This window comes from Musa acuminata, chromosome BXJ3-9 (assembly GCF_036884655.1).
Source record: "Musa acuminata AAA Group cultivar baxijiao chromosome BXJ3-9, Cavendish_Baxijiao_AAA, whole genome shotgun sequence".
Lineage (NCBI taxonomy): Eukaryota > Viridiplantae > Streptophyta > Magnoliopsida > Zingiberales > Musaceae > Musa > Musa acuminata.
This window is the reverse complement of record NC_088357.1, coordinates 12,194,613-12,220,649: the sequence shown is the minus strand read 5'-3', so window position 1 is coordinate 12,220,649 and position 26,037 is coordinate 12,194,613. Positions and strand designations below refer to the sequence as shown.

General features: G+C 37.3%; 2 protein-coding genes and 1 pseudogene across 2 annotated transcripts; 2 read left to right on the top strand and 1 right to left on the bottom strand.

Moving 5' to 3' along the window:
* Positions 1-2,218: 2,218 nt before the first annotated feature.
* LOC135648452 (WAT1-related protein At5g07050-like) lies at positions 2,219-4,182 on the top strand (annotated as a pseudogene).
* A 2,972-nt stretch (positions 4,183-7,154) lies between these two features.
* On the bottom strand, positions 7,155-13,997 carry LOC135648554 (65-kDa microtubule-associated protein 5-like). Its single transcript, XM_065166322.1, has 11 exons — positions 13,794-13,997; positions 12,470-12,673; positions 12,135-12,389; positions 11,836-12,051; positions 11,106-11,261; positions 10,532-10,691; positions 9,402-9,553; positions 9,076-9,163; positions 8,036-8,109; positions 7,869-7,943; positions 7,155-7,629 (listed from the first exon to the last, which is right to left on the bottom strand). Exons 1-11 carry the CDS (start codon positions 13,866-13,868, stop codon positions 7,339-7,341), a joined length of 1,746 nt encoding a protein of 581 aa, XP_065022394.1. The 5' UTR covers positions 13,869-13,997; the 3' UTR covers positions 7,155-7,338.
* A 1,427-nt stretch (positions 13,998-15,424) lies between these two features.
* Positions 15,425-24,876, top strand: LOC103998217 (cytochrome P450 72A397). Its single transcript, XM_065166031.1, has 7 exons — positions 15,425-15,864; positions 17,117-17,316; positions 17,737-18,381; positions 18,779-18,929; positions 20,645-20,794; positions 23,326-23,492; positions 24,421-24,876. The coding sequence occupies exons 1-7, from the start codon at positions 15,564-15,566 to the stop codon at positions 24,559-24,561; spliced, it is 1,755 nt and encodes a 584-aa protein (XP_065022103.1). The 5' UTR covers positions 15,425-15,563; the 3' UTR covers positions 24,562-24,876.
* The last annotated feature ends 1,161 nt before the right edge of the window (positions 24,877-26,037 follow it).

Here is a 26,037-nt window from a genome sequence, read left to right as displayed (position 1 = left end):
TTCATCATATGATATCAATTACAAGATTCTCGAGTTATTCCCACTCAAACGTAAATTTCTTAACATACCATCTCACATGATTGTCGAAGAATTTATTTTTTTTATCTCGTCCTTTCTAAAAATCCTAAAGAGCATCTATCTGGACTAGAGAGAAATCTAAAGCATCAAAAAGTATTTCTCACATCTTATTCTTTTCCCATCAAAATATGATATTTATAAAACAATCAAATCCTAATTATCAAAGTTTTCTTCGTTTACAAAAAAAACTTCTTATACTAAGATTTCTTATCCTACACTAACTTTAAAAATTTTAAAATACTTATTATCAATTCCATTGTGCTGGAAGTCACCATAAGGTCAAATCTCACATATACCGTAAGATTTAACACCTCATACTATCATTCAAGAATTTAAACCTTCAAGTCCATGATACAATCTCTAGCTTCATAGGCCAATATTTTTTTTCCGATTCTCAGTCGACTGAGCTTTTGGTTTTTAATGAGAATTCATACAGGTTTCCACAGGGGAAGTACCAAAGGCCATGCGGTAGGCCAATGAAAATATCAGAAGACATTTATTTTCTGATAGGAAAAGGAAAGATATTTGCCTCAGTCTACTTTGTGAGGAGGTCTTGCTGGTTGAGTCATTAGATTAGGATTTGTTTAATGCCATTATTAAGGATATGTAGTTGATAATGGGAAGACACCACCACCAAAAGAGCACTTGAGATTGGAGGCTGCCCAAATAAATGACACTCACTGCAAAAGCACAGTCATTCATTCTTCCATGGAACATCTCCTGACTTCTCTGCCTACCGAACTCCCCCTCTCAAGTATCGATGCCCTAATTTGGGTGTATCACACTTGTGAATTCAGCATAATGATCTCTTCTTTCCTGGGTTGAGTTCATAGCTCAGCCTTCTGCAAGTTTAGTTTGTCGACAACTTATGACAACAGGATCCAGTAGCAGTGCAGGTTGATCTTCCATTCTGAGCAATACTGGTAAGTTATTGTTATTATTACTATTATCACTCTTAGTAAAAGGAGCTCTTTTAAGTCACAGCCTCATGATAAGATCATCATTTCTTTAATTTTCTCTATTTAAATGGTTAAAATTATATCGATTGACCCTTTGAAATCTTTCATCATCAAGGGTAGAACTAAACATTCTGCTGCCATGCCAAATATGCAAGTGTGTGCCAGCGTTCTTGAGCTTCACGCCAAGTATGGCATCCATCAAATGGTCCTATGAAAGGGACCAGGGTGGTGTGGAAGGCCCCACCAGAATCCCAGTGGCGATGCACGCCTCCCTCTCCTCCTCAGCAGTTTTCTGCTAAGATAAGACGTCGAATTCTGATAACCTTTTTCTCTTATTGTTTCAAGAACAGTGCAGATGATAACAGTGACACTCCACTGAAAGCATGCCATGATGACTGGAGCAAGCGAATGAGATCGCGGTCAGCAATTTGGCTGATGAATCCAAATCAAGTTGGTGATGCATCTCACATCCCGGAAATCCAAGTGGAAACATTGCAGGCACCAATATGGGGGTGCATTTGTTCCTGATGCTCCACAAAAAATTGTTCCCTCACCGTGAGAGAAGATCCAAGGAAGAAGCAGGTGATTTGCTCCATATAAGAAATTGCCTACAGCATCAAATTTTCATGCTATTCTTCTAATTTTTATGGAGAAAAAACAAAGATAAGGATTTATATAATATTATCAGTTTAAATTTAAGTATTTTAGACTAATGATTTAGACTTAATAAATTAATTATTTCACCGAACGATAACGTAGTAACTAATATCAGAATTAATATAATATTGGAAAAGATTACCCGCAGAAAAAAAAGTCTTATTGGACTAAGTCTCACATATATATCAATTTAATTTTAAATTATATTAGTCTTTATTAAGTATATTAACTGTATTAACTTCCGATTGTAATAACTGGCATAAAGGTACTATTATCAACTTACGGTTAAATATATTTTGAGCCTATGATTCAATTTAAGTTAGAATGTATTTTGTAGAGCTTATAGGAGGAGAAAAAGCTTTAGAAATACTACCAAATTAAATAAGATTTTAATTTTTTTTTTTATGAAGATGTTAACTAACTTTAACGGTCCTACTTTTCCCGCGTATCTTTTTCGTCACGGATCCCACCCAGCATGTTCATAAATGGGCTCCCATCCTCAGGAGAATCGAGTCGTCCCCTCTCGTCTTCTTGCTCCCCTCAACACACACACACACACACACACACACACACACACACACTATTCTCTCTCCTCTTCCTCCGAGCTCTCTCCACCACCACCCGGGATGGCGGGAAGCAGCAAGCTGTTCCAGAAGTGCATGCCCTACTTGGCCATGATCCTTCTGCAGTTCGGCTACGCCGGCATGAACATCATCACCAAGGTCTCCCTCAACCACGGCATGAGTCACTACGTCCTCGTCGTCTACCGCCACTTCTTCGCCACCATCTCCATCGCCCCCTTCGCCCTCGTCCTCGAGAGGTAAACAACCCCCGCCCCGCCCACCACCAACTCCTCAGTGACTCACCTTCTCACCTCACTCCTCTGTCCCCCGACAGGAAGGTGCGCCCCAAGATGTCCTTCTTCGTCTTCATGCAGATCTTCGTGCTCGCTCTCCTCGGGTTCGTCTCCGGCGCTGTGGCATGCACTCTTTTGGTTGCTCAGATGTTGTCTCACTAGCTTTCTTGCCATGTCTGCAGGCCGGTCATCGACCAGAACTTCTACTACGCTGGACTCAAATTCACCTCCCCGACCTTCTCCTGCGCCATGAGCAACATGCTGCCCGCAATGACCTTCGTGTTGGCGGTCATATGCAGGTCGATTAATTAGATCGGACGAGCTCATGATTTCCACCATTACATTCTCGGATTGCTGCTGATTGTGGAACTGATCGGTAATGATAGGATGGAGAAGGTGCATCTGAAGAAGGTGAGATGCCAAGCCAAGGTGGTGGGAACTCTTGTGACAGTGGCAGGAGCCATGTTGCTGACCCTGTACAAGGGACCCATCATGGACATGGCCTGGACCAAGCACGCACACCCGCCCCACTCTAACGCGCCCACGGCCGCCGCCGGTGATGACTCGACCGACGAGGACTGGCTCAAAGGCTGCATCTGCCTCATCATTGCAACTCTAGCTTGGGCTTCTCTCTTCATCCTTCAGGTAGAACTTGGCTGCATCGAACCCTCAGCTCATGTACTCTACCTTGTGGAAACTGACTTGAGAGCCTGGTCTCATGCTCCACAGGCAGCGACCTTAAAGAAATATGATGCACCCCTCTCCCTCACCTCCTTGATATGCTTTGTGGGTACTCTGCAAGCCATTGCTGTGACCTTGATCATGGAGCACAAGCCCTCTGCTTGGAGAATCGGCTTCGACATGAACCTCCTTGCCGCTGCTTATGCTGTAAGCCTCTTTCATCTCTCTCTCTTCTCTCGAATCATCTCTTTCTAGCTAGAAAGAAGCTAATGAGATTTCTCCTTCGATTGGAACATGCAGGGGATTGTGACATCAAGCATTGCCTACTATGTCCAGGGTCTGGTGATGCAGGACAAGGGGCCGGTGTTTGCCTCTGCCTTCAGCCCTCTGATGATGATCATAGTAGCCATAATGGGCTCCTTCATCCTTGCTGAGAAGATCTACTTGGGAGGGTGAGACCACTATCTCAACTTGTGTCTTTGAAGGACTGAGACCAAGTAATTTGGAAGGTCTTTGAGACTTGTCATCTGCATGCAGAGTGATCGGAGCTGTCCTTATAGTTGTTGGCCTCTACTCCGTTCTCTGGGGCAAGAACAGGGAGAGCAAGGAGATGGAAGCCATGGACATACCAGTAGCAGTGGGTCGAGGAGATCATGGAACAGGATGAAGCTGAGACGGAGAAGGCCAAAGCTAACAACTGGATGATCTCCTCCATCCCCAATAGCAGAGAATTCCATGAAGGCCAAGAAGGAAGAGTCAGAAGCTAGTTTGCTTCTGACACTTGAAAGGAAGACTCGGAGGACCAAAAAAAAAAAGAAAGAGGAGATTTATATATATCTCTCTCTCCTCTTTTCGTTTTCTTCTCGTGATTATGTAATTAGGACTTCACGAAGGAATGACAGTGAAGACTTTGTTTCCTCTTCAAAATTTCTGCTCACCAAATTATGTTCAGATTCTAAACCATTAAAAACTCAAAAGAAAAACAGATTACATGATTAATGAGCATGCATAAATTCAATTAAATGTTGATATGGAATAAATCCAATGTACATGAGATCTCGAAAGGATCAATACATGTCATCTTAAGTCACAAAGGAGCAACCTTACGTTATACCAAGATATACTGTCGCATTAAAAAGACTAATATGTGTTTTCTTTAGTACTTCCAAGTTAACATCTGTAGCAATACATTTAATATGCATCAATTAATCACTTTGAGCATACATTTCATCTGCTTTCAATTTGATCTCAGCCTACATTTATTTTATATTATGTAATTGACCTTTTTCTCTTTAGAGGAAAAGCTGAAGAGTTTCTCCATGTTTCACTCTAAACTATGTGCTTTGAGATTGCTACTACTGAGTTGTTTCCAAGTCCTACAAAGATTGGTTACTGATAAATAAACTTGTGACCTTAAGGTTTAACTTAATCAGAAGGAACAAATAGAAGTTGACAAGCAATCTCATCATCTTCATAATTGTCCAGCCATGAGAAGCTTTTCTGGGTGATCATCCGAGAAGACACTTGAGAAAGAATAACTACTCAGCCACAACTTGGAGACAAAAGGCATGTTTGTGGGATTAGAGCAATCTGCATAGTGGATAATGACAAGTTTAAGACACCCCTAAGGAACTTCTAATGGCAAGGAATCGGTGAATGTGGAATGGAAATACATAATTAGATGTGGAATAAAGAACGAAAACCGCAGACAAAAAATGAGATATGTTTCAGCTCAAGCAGACAACTTTTTTAACTGAATAAAATTATATTCTGAGGTCCATTTCCTACATTATGTGGGCAACTTGTGACGCAAAGTTCATGGAGGAAGAATATGAGACATCTTCCACTACTAGAATCCAAATACTTTTTCTGCATTCTTAATTCAAAACGTGGTGCTGATTGATGTAGTATCAAAACCTTTCGTATGTTGGGAATCCTGAATGGATTACAACGAGACTTTTGCTGATTAACCATTTTAGCTGCCGATGTCCATGGAGAATCTCATGGTAAATTGGCATCACTTATTTTTTAGCTTAGAGAATAAACGTTCAAGAATTCTGGTATGCAAGAATTCTGGCAGTTGATGTTGTTTTATCCTGTATGAAAGATAATGGATTTGTAGATTCTATCAAAAGATAAGATATAATTAACATAAGTAGCACTGAATCATATCCATAAAGTGATGTAGGATCTATGTTCTTGGCTTTCTTTTTTTTGCTCATTTTCTAATGCCCATAACAACACAAAAGGATCGGTTCTTCCAGAAACATTCTTAGATTTCAATATTCAGTACAAAGCTAACACAAAACCATCTGTTGTGATGAAGAGGAACATCAAACTTTGAGTTTGTGAAATAAATGATTAGCATGGGATTACGTGATGAAGAGTGACTTACAACTCTTGTTCATTCATCTCCAAGGATCGAATCTCTAGTTTGCTTTGTCACTCCAACAGTAACATCAGAGAATAATGATAAGCTGAATTAGTGGAGAATAGGACAATTTATAAGATCATTTTCAGATGCAGAACTCTAAAGTGGCTTATATCTTGAGAAGGAATTATTCCAACTGAGAGCAGTTGGTGAATAAATATTTGAAATGGTGCTTGTCGTTCTCACTAAATGGATAAGATCATTCATTCATTAACCCACTAGCCAGATAAAGTTCATACATGCATGGAAGTCACTGTGGAAATAAGGACTGCATGATTAACTCAACAACAGTTTCCAGCATATCTTTATAAACAAATGCTGTTTAATGAATCCGTACATATGTTCTTATAATCCGATGACAACAATGCCTAATCGATTCTTAGTGCTCCTGCCTAATTAATTATGCACTCCTTTTCAGCACATCATCTTGATGTGACTTCAGCAATGGCTTGTGAATGGATCAAGTGATATACCGCTATATTATGCAGAAGATAGAACTGTCTAACAAATCAAGATGCAGGGCATGGTTTTAGACAAAACAAGGATTTTGCTATTTGGGCATAACAAGTTGTCCAAGAGTTACAAGTTTTCTCACTTGTGCAATCCCAAGGGAAGCACCTACAGAACTAAACTATTGTTTCATTGGACTGAGATCACAACACCTCATAAGTTCTTTTCAGCATAGTGGAAGAATTGTTTGGTTGCTCTGCATGTTGGACTAGCAATAAGGAGAATTGCAGAGCCTAAAAAGGGGCTAATAAGCTTTTAGACAGTGCAAATGACCAGGCATACAACAGTGTGAGATTTATTCTAAAGTAATCCTGATTGTTCCAGGTTTGGGATAGGGAACATGGAAGGCATGTTGTACTATTCAAGGTAGGCAAATCATTCTGAAACAAATCCTAAAAATCTATAAGTCCTAAATCTCTTAATTGTTGATAGTACAATCCTGGAATCAAATGCATTGTTTTGGAAAGATTTATGTGATGGCAATATTTTCTAATTGTCTCACATATTGCTAAGATGTTCTATCATTTCTCAGACTTAAAAATGGACACAAAGTATGGTTTTTATTCTGGCAGACCTTGTTGCATGAAAAAATGGTGCAAGGTGCAGTGTAAGAAATAGACACAGGGAGGCTTGGGATTCATGGTCTGCAGCCTTCATGTGTGTCATATATAGAGAAAGGAATGGCATGAACTTCTAGTTTAAAGTCTAATTCTACATCTGTGTTGCAGGAGTGGATTAGATTCTACTCATTGCAGGTAGTAGACAGGCTAAAATTGGTGTCATTAATCCCTGGGGAGTCTGCATCAAACCCTTTGGGTGGTGGTTGTCCTGTGAATGTTGCATGACACATGGAGTGATATTTTATTATTCACATCTTCTTAGAAAAGCACCAAAAACTAAGATATAAAGAAAATTTCCTAATATATTTAGCCGAAGAGATGCACCAAAAACCAATTGGCTTCTTCTTAGAAACATCCTGGAATTCAACAAGCAAAAAATAAATCACTGATTTCGTAGGATGGGTGTGGAAACAGTACAGAACAGTAGAATCCAAAGGCAGTAATCACAATAAAAGTGTTAGTCAAGAACATTAACACTCAAACAGTCATACAACGTCTATCTTAAATTTTCAGCACCAGGATTCTCGGAGGCTACTACTTTCAAGGTCATAAGATTGATGAGTTGTGAGACACAGAATCATCCTTTTGAAGGGAAACATAGTTATCTGGTGTAACTACGCTCCCCTTTCCACCTTTTTTCTCCTTACCTGATGATACGATCCCCTGCCGTCCAAATGGTGTTGAGACACGGCGACCGGTCGGCGTTCCGCAAGCAATGTTCGCACTCGAGCTTTGGCCCAAGGGCTTCTTAGTTGGAAACTGCCTCATTGGGCTTGGCTTACTCCCAAAAAGAGCTTCCTGCTCTGTTGCAAATTGTTCCTGCAGCTTCTTCCTTTCCTGCAGAAAAATGAAGGCCACAGAGAGCATAAGAACAAGTACTGGTATTGTCTAATAGATTTCAGAACAATTGAGCTGCCTAATTTCTTAATGAAAGCTTCAATTATGAATGTTGCTAGAGTATATGCAGAAAATAGGCAGCTTGTCATAAAAAATGAATGAACATAAGTGTGTCACACAAAAAGAAATGTTCTGGAGTGACATAAAGTGAAAAAAACCAAAAAGATAATGAAACCAACCCGGAATCGTCGTTTCTCCTCTTCTCTTTGCTGCCTGAGTTTGACATAATTTTCTAAGCTATCTAGCATTCGCACCTGGAGATCAAAATAACAGATCAGCTATTCAAATAAAACTTTAAGAAACATATTTGATTATGAAGAAATGTTTTTCAGCAATAAAATAATACCTTGTCATACATAAATGGCAATCCCTTTTCGTTCTCCCAGGTTTTTATTTTTGAAGCCAGATTCTCTACCAGAGCTACAGAAGAATAGTTAAGTGATTGTTAGGAAATAATAGAAACCAAAATATGTGCATCACTTGAAAGAAAATTCTCATATTTGTAATTAAGAGACAGATTAAGCAAAAGTATACGGTTAATTCAAAATTTACAGTAGTGTCATGAGAGAAATCATATCACTTTTGTCTCAAGTACAAGAGATTTTTAAAAAATTAACAAAAACAATCCACATTGGCAAATACATTTTGTTTACGATGAAACATACATGCCATGGCTAGGTGGCCACTCTTATGTGAAGGAAAGCACATGCAATAAAATCTGCATGTGTAAGCTTCGATCATTATGGTATTATGAAAAAAAATAAAAAGTATCCTTTAGCAAAGAATAATTTTTATTTTCTCATATTCTGTTTTATGTTTCTTCTATCGAACTATTATATTCACATTTTTTGTAATTTTTAAATTCTAAAAATATTTATTGGATGATTCCGATCTTGCTGATCAAATCCAAATATCAATCTTGTGCAATATGGCCAAATACATGTTTCTATGTATGTCCAGTGACGGTCACCAGAAAGGTAAAGAATGATACTCACTTTACTGCCTATAATCTCGCAACCCTCATGACCAACAAAGGGTAGTAAAGATGATGATCATGTAGTTTTCTACATTGGAAAGTATATTATACATTACACCAATTAGAATACAGTAGACTTTTTAAAAGATTCAATTTAAAACTGAGAGCACCCCATATGCCTAAAGATTGCAACTAAGAATTGAACCTACCATTCATGAATGTGAAGGAATGCAATCACTAAATTACTTAAAATTCTAAAAATCTAGGCAACCACTTTCTCCTGCTTATTGGGGATGTTACAAGAAAACAAGAGGTCAACATAAACAAATAAAAGGTCGGTGTCTAACAAGATAAACATAGAATACATCATAGAAAGAAAATCATACAATACATCATAGAATATAGCTCACATGGTATTTTGTTGACCAGTATCCGGGCTTTTTCTGCACGTTTAAGATTCTTATGCACTCCTCGACCAGCAGCATAACGATTTTCATCCTGTTCAATATGTCAAAGTAAGTAAACAGAAGAATATTCCCAGTAAGTTAGCATTTTTATCATGACCAAGATTAATACAAGGACATATAGGAACAACAGACTGCCCTCAAAAAGGATAAAGCAGTTCAATGAATCAAAGTTCAGCTGAGAATGGACAGATAAACTTTGCACTATCTCACCATGCCTTTAACACGGATAAGTCATGACATTACTGGTAAAATTTGGTCAATTTTATTACCTTCTCATAATCATCGAGCCAATTCTCCTCCTCGGATGCAAATGTCCATTTCTCCACCTTTTCTAAAATGTCTTTTCTGCTTAGAGCTTGCTCTTTAGCCTTCACAGTCTGATTATCCATTCTTGAGAGAAGTTCTGCGAGATCTACTTTCCCTATAAATCAATTATGAAAGTAAAGTAGTTTACGTATATTTATTACCACTGTGATGATGATCGTGACTGACAGCAAATAAACAAGAAGCTACAATAACACAAGCAAAGATGATATTGAACTGAAACAGATACACGAATTCATAATGAATTTGTTATTCTTTAGAGACATAACTATTCTGAAAATAATGTCATGTGGAGGTCAATACCAGATAAATTCCAATATTTAATTTTATAAAAGACAACCAATGCAACAGCTACAACTGTTTAGGCAAACATGCAGAATAACCAAAATCTCCTTGTAGTTACTTTGAGTCACCAAATTCATCATTATATTTCGTTGGTGCTTGAAAGCAGGGTTAAAAATATAGGTATAGTGCTGATTCCTAAATTCCATCGAACCAATATTTACTCATCACAGAAATGTAGGTATATTTCTAAATATGCCTTATAATAATATTTAAATGTCATCACAGAAATGATGCCTCTGCTCAAGGATGTGTTAACAAACCCCCATGAAAATTCCACACTGCCTAATGCCTCTTGCATGAGGCCATTATTTTTATTATTGTCATGGTAAACTGCATATGAGATCTGGTAGGATAGGTACGTATGAGTAGTACACTCATCGGTAGTGATATCCAATACCAAGCTTGAGAAAAATTGAATTTATGCAAATCTAACATCAGTATAAAAATATCGATATGTGTGTGTACATGTTCGATAAACTTAAACCTAGCCTGAAGAGTAGTAGTTGACCTTCCACTAATAAAGTGTATTGGTATATGTATAGAGAATGAAAAACATATATATGTAAAAGTCAAAATGTAACATTATGGGCAAAGTGCACCAGAAGGAAGCCATATGATTGTTGAACATTCAAGTACCTTCATTAGGAACAAAAACACAAAAATGTCCATGCCATAAATGTGATATGATTGAACATCACTAAAGCTTAATAAATCATGAGTTCAAACAAACCAGAATCTATGAGACCAATAAGTGTTTCTCTTGCTCCTTCACCATCAACATCCATGTGAACACTTCTGTAAATTTTGTCAAGCTCATTTTGCTTCTTTAAAACAAGTTCCTTCATCTTGCTAGCTTTTAGAACATTCAATCTTTCAACTTCATGTTCAGCCTAATGAAAGTAAAATTACATAAGACACAATGATAGAATATCTGAAAAAGTTAACGACCAACAAAAAGATTTTCTCAACATATATATTTATATATATATACATATAGATGTATATATATGTATATATATGTTTATATATATATGTATATGTATATATATATATGTATATGTATGTATGTATGTATGTATGTATGTATGTATGTATGTATGTATGTATGTATGTATGTATGTATGTATGTATGTATGTATATATATATGTATATAAATACATACATACATACATACATACATACATACATACATACATACATACATACATACATACATACATATATATATATATATATATATATATATATATATATATATATATAAAGGATCTTGTGTGGACAGAGAAATACAGGAGTGAATTACCTGATCAATTAATTCAAGTGCAAGGCAACCTTTCCCAAGTACCGAATCGACAGATGATGATGTCAAGCAGGTTACATGGTCAAATCTTTTTTGTTCATCCATAGGCATATCCATGAGATTCCATAACTCAACAAGTGTACTCCCCAAGTTTTGTAGCTAGAGAGCAAAAGAATTTTCATTTGTCATTAGCAAAAATTATAAAAATATATAATCAGATATCAAACAACCACAAATCTAAACTTCATGATACAAATTCAGAAGTGTTGGGAGTTTATAAGACCCTAGAAAATGTTCTTATTCAGGTACTAGCAGGTCTCACCAGAAACCTCAAAAAGCTCAAAGCTTTCATGAATTTAAGTATAATTTTTACGTTGCAAGCCTTATGAACTACTCAAATTTTATAAGTTTCAACTTCACCTTCTTATCTAACAGTCACAGAGGAAACCATAAATAAGGGCTGGGGATTTTGTAGACAACTAGAAGCAATATTTTGAAAGTGAATGTACATTACAGTAGACATCTTCAGTATATCACATGAAATATATTTCAGGAAAGAGGAAACTCTGGCGAGATTAGATATGAGTTTGTTAGTCGTACTAAAATATGTTGGTTGTAAAAAAATATAGAAGATATAAATTTCAGCTATCAAGATTAAGAAAAAAAAATGATAGCCTACAGACAAAATTTTAGCATACATGACATGCAAAAGTAATATTGCTCTTAACCACACCTTTTGTAGCCTTTGTAGTTTCTCTTGCTCTAGTGAATGAACAATTCCTGCAAGTCTAGCAAGAGTTTCATTACTTATGCTTTCTGTCAGGTTGTTTGAAGAATCACCAAAACTAGGATGGACTCCAGATATCATTTTATAGAAGTCGACTGACAACACCAACGACAGATCTTGAATCAATTTGATGTAAGCACCAACCTTCTGCAAGCGTAGGTTCTGCAAGTTCCAAACAAAATAAGTTACAAAATATGATTTTCCATATTTGGAATAACATTATATTTCGATTACCAATACTAGACCTTATCTTTTTGAAGCTCATGAAGTTGGCACTTCAGCTCTCCCAGTCTTTTAAGAGTTAAGTCCCGTTCGTCTACCTGAGCAGAAGTAGAACTTCTTTGATGGATGTTACCAGCTATTTCTGCACATATCCTAACAATTTGCAATTGAACATCCAGGAATTCCTTGATCCTTTGTTCCTTCTTTTGTCCCAGATCATCCAACAATGGTTTAATCATGGCCGACTGTTCCTTAAGTGTGCCTGCTTTTTTCTCTAACTAGGAGTAGAAACAAGAGAGCATAAAGAGAGTGAATAGGAACATAAAGAGACTGTAAAAGTGGCAATATCGTAACTAACCCGAACAAAGGTTTCTCGCTCTCCGAGTATGGAAATTAGATTAGATACTTCAGCTTCACCATCAGCCAGCATCTGGTGTAATTCTGCCTTGTGTTTTCTAGTTTGGTCTACTTTTCTTCTGTACAAGTCAAGACATTCCTGTTCAAGCTGTAGTATTGTCCTGTCCCTTTCACGATCATTCTCCCCTATTTCATCCCATAAATCCTGAATCAACATAATTGCCATCTTTTACTGCACAGTAAGTATTAGACAGTAGAAAGCATGCAAGTTCATGTTAACACGGTGTCACATCCAATTGATGAAGTCACTATTTATGTATTCTTTTCTCATCAAGATCTCGTGATTAAAATATTGTTATTTTTATCACATTCAGTTTTACAGATAGCTAGACCTACTATATAGCCAAATTAAGCACCAATCGTAAGCAGATGTACTTTCAAAACCCAAACATTTTTATTCGAAGTGTATCAGAAACCTTCAATTTCTTAAACAGACTCAAATGAAAACATAGAACAATGGTGCAGACCAGTAGGACATCCACTATTTCTTGCCAGAATGAGAGAATCACATCACATGTTCAGAAGGAGAAGCACCCTTTACACTTCTTCCCTCACAAAGTATAACTTAATATATAGATGAAAATAATTAAGAAATTCGTGTAATAGGCTGTCACATGCAGGAAATGTAACCTTTTTAATGTGACGGCACCATCATTTCCATCACAAATGTCCACTATTGAAACTTCATAGACCCAACTCATAATATAATGCACGAACTTGAAACAAACTAATCGAGGCATCACAAGCTGAAGCCACGACATCTAAAAGAACTATGGACAAAAGGCAATTCTGACACAGACGGCAAAAACTCGATCAAAGGCAAAAACCGCTTCAAGAAAACAGACAAAACCAAAAAAGAAATGGTTCCAGAGAGGGATAATTCACGCAGCTTTACCCTAGCATGCAGGGAAGCAGACTCTGTGACTCGCCCCGGAAGAAAAAGAAGCGGCCTTTCCACAGTGTCAAAACTCGCCCACAGCCACAAGAAAACGCAAAACTGAACCACGCAAAGGGAAGATTTCGAATTTCGTCATCTGTCAGACTCATCTATTAAAAACGCCAACGATCAAGCAACCCCCAAACCACGGACGCAAAGAACGACCCTCGCAAAATCTAAAAGAGCGCAAGCCGTTGCAAGCACCGCAACTAGAGCAAGAAGCAAGACGAAGTACGCAAACGAAGAACCCAAGAAAACGTCGAGATAAAACGGCAATTGACAAGAAAGGAGCAAAAACGAGCAGAGAATTTTGGTGGGGAAGGGGGACCTGCAGTTCTTGGAGCAAAGATCCGCAGGTGGTGGCCTCCGTGCGAGCCGGGGAAGGCAGCGGGAGACGAGACATCTCTCCTTGGAATGCCGAAGACAGCAGAGCAGAAGGGGGGGGGGGGGGGGGGGGGGGAGGAATGCGGATGGAGGAGGGAGTAAAGGCGAGAGGAAGAGGACAAAATTTGAATCTGTGAGGGCGCCAAAACCGAAGAGGATTTAGGGGAAGGTAACGCGTCCTTCGCCTCCGCCCGACCCATTTATAGATCCTGGGTAAATGAGGAAGACTCGGTGTCTTCGCCGAGGCAGGAGACACTGTTATCGTTTCAAAGCTTGGTGCGTCAATGTTCCTATGCGAAAGAGACCTGCGTCGGCACCCTCAGACACACTGCAGGGAATCGGACGGCCTCAGATGGCCGAACGACGTGGGCTCCGCCAGAACGGACGGTCTCTGTCGAGTACAAACTTATGGAATTGAATTAGAGATCTCTTAAATTTGATGGTGGCCACTTTGTGTATGTCTGTCTGTGTTGAGATAGATTTATCTATCCCATTCAAATAGGAGTGTTGATAGGAAAGCCTCATGTGGGGTTGTTCTTCAAGGCTATCTATCTCGTATAAGAATCTTACTATTATTTATTTTCAATATGATTGTATTAAATATAAAATAATTATTTGCTCGTTAAAATAGTTGATTTAAGTCATTGAGATAAGGCTTTAGTAAAATATCCTATGAGATTATATATTTATTGTTTTTTATTTTTAAAAATTATTATATATATATATATTTATATGATTATATATTTATTTATTATATATCTAGGTCATACAAAATTTTTGGCAAGATTACATACATTCATTTATTTATTTAATTTATGTATTTTTTTAATTTAAATAAAAAAATATATATTTATCTTTAAATAAATATTAAAATATTAAAAATAAAATAAATTTATCACATAATATTCAATAAACTTTTAAAACATAATATTTTTAAACAATACTCGAATCAATATATATTTAAAATATAATCATCATCTATTGTTTATTAAATACTTTAATATCTTTCATAGTTATACATCCATTCAAATTTTTGAAGGGACACTTAATTAAAAGCAAAAAAAATAAAGCTTTTCTCCTCAAGTTTACTTCTTTCGAGACGACATCCGCAGCAGGTGGACCATGCGGCTATCCACCAATCGAAAGCAGGTACTCAGATCGGGTACGAGTCAATACAGGTAGCTTAACAAAAGCAGCGACCTTTTGTCGATAACTCCTACCTTAATCCTATCCCAAAAGGTCTGCTAGGTGGCAATCCACTAATCACAAGGCAGGTAGAAAAAAGGTAAGCTCAAACCAAGTAGCAATAATAACAAAAAATCCCTTAAAGACACTAATCGGAGCTTTATTCCTTCCCAGTTAGCTAACTTACCCGATCTAATGATGTCTTTACAGATATCCACGTGGTCACCACTTGCCAATTACTAGGAAGGTAGTAAGAGCGGGTAGTTGTCGCAAGATAAGGATATGCCCAATAAAAAAGCAATTTGGTCCAAGACCCATCCAAATGTGGAGCCCAAACCAAGTCTCAAACGCCACGTCTCACGACAAGTCAACTCTTGCTGGCACTGAAGTCAAAAGCCACAGGCACAGAAATCCATCAGCTTCCGATCTCTCCTCCTCATTCGTGCTCTCTCTCGAACGCTACCGGGTGCGCATCTGCTTCTGTAACACCGGCGGGATTTATCCACGCAATTAGGCGGACCGGTGGAGCATGGAATCCTGCGACGCTGCTCTTCCGTACACGCTGATCGGGCTCGTCCTCCGGCAGCCGTCGCCGCCCCATCCCGGCGCGGCCTCCTGCCCCAGCCGCTTTCTTCGGGACTACGCCTCCAGGGCCACCAACACCCTCCTCTGGATATGCCTCATCTCCGTCACCTCCCTCCTCTGCCGCAGGCTCGCTAGGCTGGTGCGGCTATGGGTCCAGGGCAGCCGGATCCCCGGTCCGCCCTCCAACCCCTTCCTCGCCCGTTCCAAGCTGATCCCCGGGTGTGGTTCCCTGGGGAGTCTCACCGGTGGGCGCCGATGCTTTATCGAATCTTGTTTTTGTTCTTTCGAGATGCTTTTGTCTTGTAGCTGAAATTTTGGATCCTATGGCGGTCTTGATTTATTGGAAAGATTTTGCTTTGTCATTCAGCTTGTAATGATTGTTTTTTGCTAATTTTCTTATAGATTATTATTTTTTGGTTAGTTTTACTATCTTGGATTTATTAACTCTAAGTTGTTATTATCATGTTTTTCTTTAGGGAATTTGGTTACCCTTTTATTCATGCTTAATAAAAAGATTACATTTTGCAGACAACTGATTGAATTTGGTTGTGTAGTGATTAGAACAACTTATGTTTCTCATGTCATGAAACCTAAATGTGATAAGGTGATATAGCAACCTTTTTCCTTTTATTTTTGGTTGGGTATCTCTGTGTCTGTGAGTCAATCCTGATCATATAATGTTGCTCTTTCGGTATATAATAAAAGGGCCAGAATATTCTAAAAGGGAGATAGATAAATTGGAATGACTTGAGATGATGCTAAATTATAGACTCAAAACTCTATTTAAGAGGAACTCTATTGATATCGAACTATATCTTCAATCGTGATTATATTGCATCAGTCTCACTGTGAGCTTAAAATTCAACTAGCATGGCTGCTCGATCTTAGTTGATTTCCAAGCTTGATTTGTCTATTTTAATTTCTGTGTTTTTTTTTCTGAGTTATGACATCATCCCATCGTTCTCAATATCAACTTTTCTGAGCTCAACAGAATCAACAACATGATTAGGATCAGTGTTTTGACTTATGAGCAGTTTAGTTTATGTGTAGTTTCTTTGATGATAACCTTTTAATTTCGTAATCACAAAGATAAAAAATGGAAACATTTTTTCTATATGAAGGCAATAATTGTTTGATATAATGGTTTCTTTTTCTTTTCATGGTTTGTGATATTGACTGTCCAGATATCCCTTGGGGATTTGAAGGCCAGCTGAACTCTCTGATCCATCTGGAAGTCCCATGATTTGATTCGATTGATCTTAGTGGATTCTGATCATAATTCCTACAACCAATCCTAATCTTCTGCAGTTTTTACTATTATCTGGAAATAAATTAAATTAAACAACCTGACTAACTTAAGTACCAAGTCTAGTTTTGGGAACCCATCTAATCATTGTTTAAATAACTTGGATAAATGCGGTTATGAGAGTACAACTACTTGAATTAATTTAAGTAATTTTCTTATTTATATGCATGTCTGAGCTTGCTGTGTTGCAGGCTATCTTGCTGAGTTGCATGAGAAATATGGACCAATTGTCAGACTTTGGTTGAGCCCGACTCAGCTTCTTGTCTCTGTCAAAGATACTATGCTCATTAAAGAGGTGCTTATAAAGGCAGAGGATAAATTGCCATTGACTGGACGGGCATTTCATTTGGCTTTTGGTAGATCAAGCCTGTTTGTTTCATCCTTTGAGAAGGTATTTCTAATTAAAGAGCATAGTATTTGATACAAATTTCACCATTTTATCACATTTTCTACTCTTTCCAAATGCTAGCTTCACTTGTGACTTTGAGGTAAGCACCCAGATATCGACTGACCGTTTTGGTTCATATACCTTTTCCTTTTCCTGATACTTGCTTCCGATTGTGTTATCTTTTAGCAAAATCTGTTTCTGAGAAGTTGTTCTACAATATTTTACATAGTCCATTTCATTTGTACATAGACTATGAGAAGACATCTCATATATTTACTTATATGGTATTGTTGACTAGTCTTATGAATGGAAACTTTATTTGTTTGCTCTTTGTTAAAGATTATAATTATTCTTGTCTTGATCACTAAACTGTGGAGAGCCTCTTTTTTTTTACTTCATATGTTATTTTTTCACTGGTTCCAGGTACAAAAGAGAAGAGAATCTTTAGCAGAATACATGAACGGGAGAATAGCTGTGAGAGCAAATATTATTCCTTCTGAGATTGTTGAATGTGCCATGGGCAGAGTTGACACTATAATGGCTAAAGGTACCCTTGATTGTGGATCGGTTTCTCAACAGTTGGCATTTTACATCCTTGGGAGCACACTCTTTGGAGATGCATTTTTGGATTGGCCTAAAGCTAGCATTTATGAGAAGCTCCTTATAACAATTTCTAAAGATGGTTGCTTCTGGGCCTCTTATACAATCCCTCCTTTCTGGAGTAGAGAATACTGGAAGTACAAGCACATGTGCAAGAGGTTAAAACACTTAACCGAAGACATTATTCAGCATTGTGTGGAAAAATATGACTTGTTAAGCAAAATTGGTCACAGTTCTTACAAAGATAACAAGGATATTGAAGATGAAGCCAGGTTCAATGATTCTGTTCTGCTTGATAATATGCCTTCAGGTGTTCTCCTCCAGGAAGAGATGGCAGAGTATCTCAATTCCAAAGAAGAACTATGTGGGAACATATTGGGCCTGATGTTTCATGGATGTCTAGCTACTTCTAGCTTGATTAGTAGCATTCTGACAAGGCTTGCTTTACATCCTGAATTGCAGCAGAAGGTAGATCTTACTTTAATTATATGCATATTTCAGATTTGTTATCTGTTGGTGTTTCTTCATATGATCTTGTTTTACTCTCAAAGTGATTGAAAATGACAATCTTCATTGTTGAAGGTTGGTGGTGCTAACTGCTAATGAATTGTCAACTTTGTATGATCGGGCTAGACCATAAATTTGGTCTCAGCCAAAGGACCTTTTGATGCAGAACTCTAGTAACTTGATAAAGCAATATGTGAAACAAATTTTTGTGTATTCCATCCTTCTTAGGTTGAGGAGCTGAATTTGAAAGCTAAAACTAATGAACATTCTAGAGCAAAATAATTTTAATCACTGAACATGTATTCTAGAAATGCTCGGCTAACTATATATGATCTCTTATCTATCTTCTCTGCCACAGTTATATGCAGAGATCATTGCAGTTCAGGAGAAAACCTGCAAGTTGGACTCTGATGATGTACAAAAGATGAATTTACTTATGGCTACAGTCTACGAATCAGCTCGGTTATTGCCAGCTGGACCTTTGCTTCAAAGATGCTCTCTTGAACATGGTAATGAACCCTTCCAAGTCTAATTTTTTTCAATTTAATCAAACTTTCTGAAATATTCATTTGACTATGAAGTATGAACCATCGTTGTACTAATTGATTGCTTGCTATCTCTGAGAATTATGGTTAGAAAATCAATTTATGGGGACAGTCAACTGGAGATATCTGATTTAGTTGACATGATGATCACCATGTGATTTAGAAGCTTGGTTTTTAACTTTACACTATGTTTCCTAATTTGGATTAAGAATGAGAGCTTAGTGATTTGGATGACTTAGGTTACATGGTGCAACTTTACACCATGTGATTTATAAAATTGGTTATTAACTTTACAACATGTGATTTATAAACAGGAACTTCTTTTGAAATTTATGATCAGATATTTGATTATTCAATGGTTACATGGTAACGTGTTTCTCATTTTAAGACATTCATGGATGACTTAGGTTTTAGCTTCTTCTCTACAACTGTTAGTTGAAGATCGTAACTTTTTTGTTTATAGTTTGCTTCTTACAAAGAATGGTATATATCAAGGATGTAACTTTGTACCGTACCAAAGTTTCGAACGTAGCTCGATACAATACGAGAGTATTGAGCGGTACACCGAGGTGTACCGCTCGGGCGAGGAGGAGGCGACATCTCATCTGCGACATCCGGCGAGGGAGGGCGGCGATGGATCAGGATCGTCGAGAAAGAGCGGCGTCGGATCTCTAGGTTCTCCTTTTTCTTCTCCCTCTTCTTTCTTCTCCCTCGGCTAATACCACCCGGTAGCGGGCGGCGACGGTTGAAATCGACCGTCATCAACCGATTTAGGGTGGTAACGGGGCCGAAGCAGCCCCAATCAATGGTACCGTCCGGTACAGGTGGTATTATTCAAAATTAAAATCTTTACTATATATTGAGCAATGTTAACTGAAATATGATATTGTCATAAATATTTATATTGTCCAAATAAGTTTTTTCATGTCACTAATGTGCTAGGCATAATATTTCTTATTAATAGTAACAGGTCAGACTTTTATGGACTAATCTTGAGTTTCCAAGGAGTTTAGAACTTGGATAAGGTATATAATAATGATTGAATAAAGTAATTTTCTGTCCTGTAGGGTTTATGATGGAAATGCTTTCCCACTGGATGGAACCCATGATAACTTCCCCTTTTTTGAGAATGACTTACTTCCATTTCAGGCATCTTGGAAGCTTGGGTCGGGAAGTTGATCATGTGTTTGGAAAAGAGTAGCTTATGTAATTGGACCAGGACTACTGTGAATCCTTTAAGATTCAGCGGTAGTTGTTGACAAAGCTTTTTAACACTTTGATGTATCAAGTGAATTATCATGTCAGTTTGTTACCTTGATCCATGGTATTCAAAAAATTAATTCTACTTATCATGGTTTGTCATAGTTGATACTACAATTATAGAAACCTAGAATCTTTATGTCTTCTCTGACAAGATACTTAAGTTTTTATTTTCAACCTATTCAATCAGCATTCCATGTGTGCTTTACACAGTTGTACTCAGTTGATGTCACATGGTTGCTTGAATGTGATTGTTAATCAGGCTGTTTAATTGGAGATTTCTTTTTGTGATAGCAAAACAATGCAGTTAAAGAATATGGCTGACTTAAATTCTTGACATGCTAATCTTGAAAAGAATGTTGCATTAATTTCTCATCTTTATTGGAAATTTTTTAATGTCTTTTAATTCTGAATTGCAGATATTTATCTTTGTTCTGGCGTAAATGTACCAGCAGGAGCAATTATGGTTGTTCCTTTACAGTTGGTGCAGATGGATAGCTATATCTGGGGCAAGGATGCCGGTCGTTTTAATCCATTGCGCTTCTTGTCGGAGGCCACAGACCATATAGGTACTGCTGCCATAGCATAATTGGATTTCTTTTATGCTCCTTGTGAACTTTCTTGCATCTCTTTGTGCTTAACTTTTTCTTTTCCCATGTGTAGCAGTAAAACAAGTTTACTATGTTTAATACACAGTGTAGTTTAATCCTAGTATCCTGGTAGCCTAATATCTTGTGCACAAACATTTTAAGGCCCATTCTAGTGAAATTAATTGAACAAATGAATGTTAGTGCAATTAGATTTCTACTCCCGGAAAACTAAATTTCTGTACTATGACGATTTGTTTAAAGTTTTCATGATGATTTTTTAATAATTTTCACCTATCCAAACTTGGTCAAATCAATTGAATCAATCACTCATCTAATCTAAATATTCTGTTGAGTGTTATAATTTAATATTTATCCTCTCAATACTTCTTTGAATTAATATGTAACATATTCTCATCTTTACTATTTTTTGGCTTTACCTTTTATTCTGAGCTTATATTTTAATCTGATGGAAATAAGAACTATGGGAAGGGCTTAACAGAGCTTGATGACTGGAACAGACCTATGTAGCTAAGTTGTAAGTTTTACAAGGGATTTTGTGGCATTATGCCTGATTAGGCTAATCTGGTGTTCTGTTAGTCTTTTGACATATCATTACCAAATTTACATGAGAGTTGGCATATACAAAGTGCACAAAATCTTGTTGCTCACTAAAAATCATTTTTGTTATTGGAGTCCATATAATTGACGATGCAAGACAAATGGAAAATGAAATCTGGGTGTAGCATTAATGTTGTCTAGTAACCTGAACTGTAGCTTCAACTTGTTTATGGTTGCATGAAGCTAACATGTCTCTTCAGTCAAAGTGTACCTTAGGTTGAGAACATTAATTGACCATGCAGATGTAATTAATATTATCAAAACTTTGTATAATGCTTAAGGTAGAATATCTCAACATAGTCATAAAATAATTAGTGAATGTCATTGGCTTTGTTTCATTGGCTGTTTTTGGATGAAGGTTTGTGATTTGCAAGTTCAGTTCAGTTATGTTGATTGTGAAAAATGCTCTCATGTGATTTTTACTGTATATGCAAGTTAAATTGACCTAATATTCTTTTTTAATAGCACTTAGGCACCCCATATTGAGCAATACTATGTCATTGTGTTTTTTATTTACTTTTCTATTTTTGGTGTTAAAACAAGGCCTTGTTGTCCATCTAGAACCAAATATGAATTGATGGTTGATTTTAGGTTAATTCAGTAGTTGTCTTCCTATCATTTTTGGAGGCCTATTCTCCTCTTTGAACTGCAGAATTCCCTGATAGAAGAGATATACATAATTGTCAAGTAATGAAAATAATATAATTGTAGATGCCTCTCACATGTTATTTTAATGAAGTTGTAAATATATCAAGTTCATTACTACTAAAAGAAAGCATGATGGATGAAGTAAATTAGCACCTTTGAAACCATAGAATGATATAAAATGAATCTTGATGGACACTCGTTTAAAACATTAGTACTAAAGGATTTCTTTTACAAAGAACACATGTTTTACTTTAGGAATTCAGGTGTTTTGTGGCTGCTCAATTCAAGAATTGGTATTTGGACTAAAGGTTTTCATTTTGTTTCTGCAATATCGATCTTCATGTCCTTCGACATGCTCGACATTTATGGTAGGTACCTTGATGGGAGGGAAGTTTGTAAATTAGGGTATAGAGTAGAGTTGGTCTTTATTTTTTTAAGGTTGAGGTTCAAACCCTCAATAGAACTTGAGTGAGTCTAGTACATTACCACCAGACTAATAGTTTAGGTGTAGGGTAACTTCAAGAATTTGCATCACCGATACCATTGCCATAACTCAACATATGTGATGATATCTTCCAACATGGCACACATTTGCTTATGCCGACATGATAATTCTTGTTTAAAAGTGGAAACGAGCATAAAATAATCCTCCATTCATGTGATTGCTTATACAATTGAAAGAGAAGGAACCTATGTTGAAAACCAGATGAAGATCCATGCGTTTATGGAACCAAGAGGCAAAGCTAAATAATGCAAAGATTGAAGTCTCATGTGCCTGTCTTAACTGGTATTCTTTGGGCATGAAATTTGCATCATGACTCATTTCTAGATTCTAGTATTGTAAGGGTTATACAGGTTCTTCTTTACCAAAACTCACAAGAATAACATACAAAAGCATCAAAACCACTGCTTCTAGCCATTATGGTTGGCTGATTTTATCAAGAGCAAGGCATTTATGCAAATAACAAGATTACTTGTTTTGCTTCATGGTCTTATTTTATTTATTCTGATATATTTAGTCTCCTTGTCCTGTCTCATGCATTTGAGTAATTCATACCATTTTACTGTTGTATTTGTTTTGTCTGGTTTAATGCACTTCTATAATGCAATTTTCACTTGCATCAACCTTGTTATATATAGAAATGAGCTTCTTGTATTTCAATTTCACTGTTTGTTCCTACTCTCTTAGCTGCTTATTATTATTTACAATCACTGATTGAAGTTGTCTTCTGTCACATCTCCAGGAACACACAAGAAATATGAAGACTTCGAGAAAAGTGCTTTCCTTAGTGAACCAAAGAGAAAGGCAGCTTTTCTTCCTTTTGGATATGGGACACGAGCATGCATTGGCGAGAAATTTGCAACTCTTGGAATTTCAACACTGATTGCATCTTTGCTTCAGAACTATGAGGTTATGATCTTCATTATATTTTATTCATGAATATGCAGTGGAATTTTTCATAAATATGCATTTATGCCCTTTATTAGTATTTTGATAAATGTTGATGCCGCAAACGACTCTCAACTATTTTATGCTAAATCCATTTTTTTGTGGACTGCATAGGAAATGATTTTACACAAACATAAAACAAATTATCAATAATTTCTTTTAGTGCTCATACATATGGACTCAATAATTGGGTCTGAACTCTTTTGCGTCTTATTAAGGAAGACAAATAAAAAGCACATCCTTACAATACAAATAATCAAAGCGGATCGTGCTATTATATTTATTGTTCACATCCATAGAATTTGATAAGTGTCCACTAGCAGATGCATATCCAGCAATCACACAATTCTAAAATTATTTTTCCCCAATTAGGGTTGAAATCTCAATTGAGAATAGGTTCAGTTCCAATGGGCAACTTTTCTCACTATTATAACCTGTTTCTTCTTTTATTGTTTGAGAGGTGAATGGTCCTTTCTTATTTTAGTAGATACCGATAATGATAAATTGGTCATAGGCTTTGAAGGCAGATAGGCAAAGAAGGGTGATCCAGTGCAATCGGCTCCCCCTAATTTGGACTCTGGGAAGGTCAATGTATGTAGTGCCTCCACAAGCAAATGAGCTAGAAACAATTTATGTAGGGCCTTTCAGATAAAAACAATAGGAAACTACTTATAGATTTTGATCAGTGTAAGATGTGTTTTCTATTTCCTCTTGCTGCGTCTTTCTATTGAAAATAGTACAGTGTTTCTTCTTCCTTGGTATGTTTAGTAAAGAAATAATCCCTGGAGGATGTTGTTAACAGTAATTTCTGCATAATCTGAACGTGGCAATCAACTGCAAGATGGTGTTTTCTGTGTTTAGTGATCTGAATCAACAAAGTTGCCTGCAGATAAAATTACAGCCAGGTTCGGAGAATGATCCAAAACCAATAATGAGTGACTGCCTCCTTCAGCAGCTTCTATCGAGCCCGGAGGTTGTGTTTGCGAAAAGAAGCAAGCGAAAGACATGGAAAAGTAAAGGTTCCTCATGAGCCTTTCTTACTGTCATATTACCAAGGTTATGAACTCAGGAAGACCAACGAAGATCAAGTTTTTAGCCCCTCCGCAGTTTTTGACAGCTCCGGTGGCTACTACTATCATGTGGAAGCACTTGGGGAGCTGTTGACTCCGGATGGTACACAATCATGTGCAGTTGTTTGATGTCTTATTTTTCCTCTGAAAGGAGTTAGTTGTAGCATTGTGGTAATGCACTGTTGATCACAGACACATTATATGTACTAAATGGCAAGACAAGCAGGGCGTATCGTTACACCCTAATAAACATCATGTGATTTCATTTGTGAGTATGTGCTCATCATTTCTCCCTGCAAAACCATCAGGTGGATTGACATGTTAGTGATATAGCATTCAATCTGGAGAGGTTCTTCCACATTTCTTGTGATACGGCCTGACCATATACATTTCGATGTCAGTGGTCCAATTAGGAGACGACTTCATCTCAAATATTATGATAAACGTCAACCTGAAATGAAGAGTTGAACCAACTTGATAAGATTCATTTTCGATAGATGTCACTTGTTGAAAACAGTGGAATAGTTTATATCAAAAATATAAGAAACACGATCGATGAAACCCCTCGATCCGAGATGCGTAAAATTCTCGATCTCAGAGTCACCATGGATGGTTACAGGAGAGTCGATGAACCCGACAGGGTCGCAAAAGGTTCTTCGCTGACAAGAGTCTCACAGACACAAGAAATATGACTAATGAGAGATATATTCTTTTCAGATTGAATAAATAACTTGATTTGCTCTCAAATGCAAGTCCATAGATCTTTTAAAGAATCCACAGGGTCAAATGATGCTGAGAAATCCTTTGTTTTCCATCCACTGCTCTAAAAACATGCAAATGGGGCAGAGTTCAAGCATGTCCAAATTTACTTTTGATGAATCTTGATGATTAAATTAATTAATAAATTATTGATCTAATCCTTATAGGATTAACTAGGATAATGGATAAGACATAAAGCATATATTGGGTTGGAGTCGAAGATCAAACGATATGACGAAGATTCAGACGATGCGTCGGGAGTTCGCTGAAAGGTCGTCGGGAGTTCGCCTAGAGTTTATCGGGAGTTAACCGAGAGTTTGTCGGGAGCTCACCGAGAGTTCATCAGGAGTTCGCTGAGAGTTCATTGGGAGCACACCGAGAGTTCGTTGGGAGTTCGCCAAAAACGTGTCGAAAGTTTACCGGAAGTTCGTTGAGACTTCACCGAAAGAACAATTGATATACCGAACAAAAATTACTTAGTTAATACCTTAATTGTCATAGTTAGAACCTAGATTACATTAGGATTGGGAGGCAATCCCACTAACTCAGTTAGGAGCCAATTGGGCCCAATTCAGGGCTGGTTTGGGCCAGACTGATGGCTCAAATAATGACCTGGAGCCACGTTAAGCGGTGGCACCGTCGGAGCTGGCGGTGGAACCGCTTGAGGCTCAGCCTCC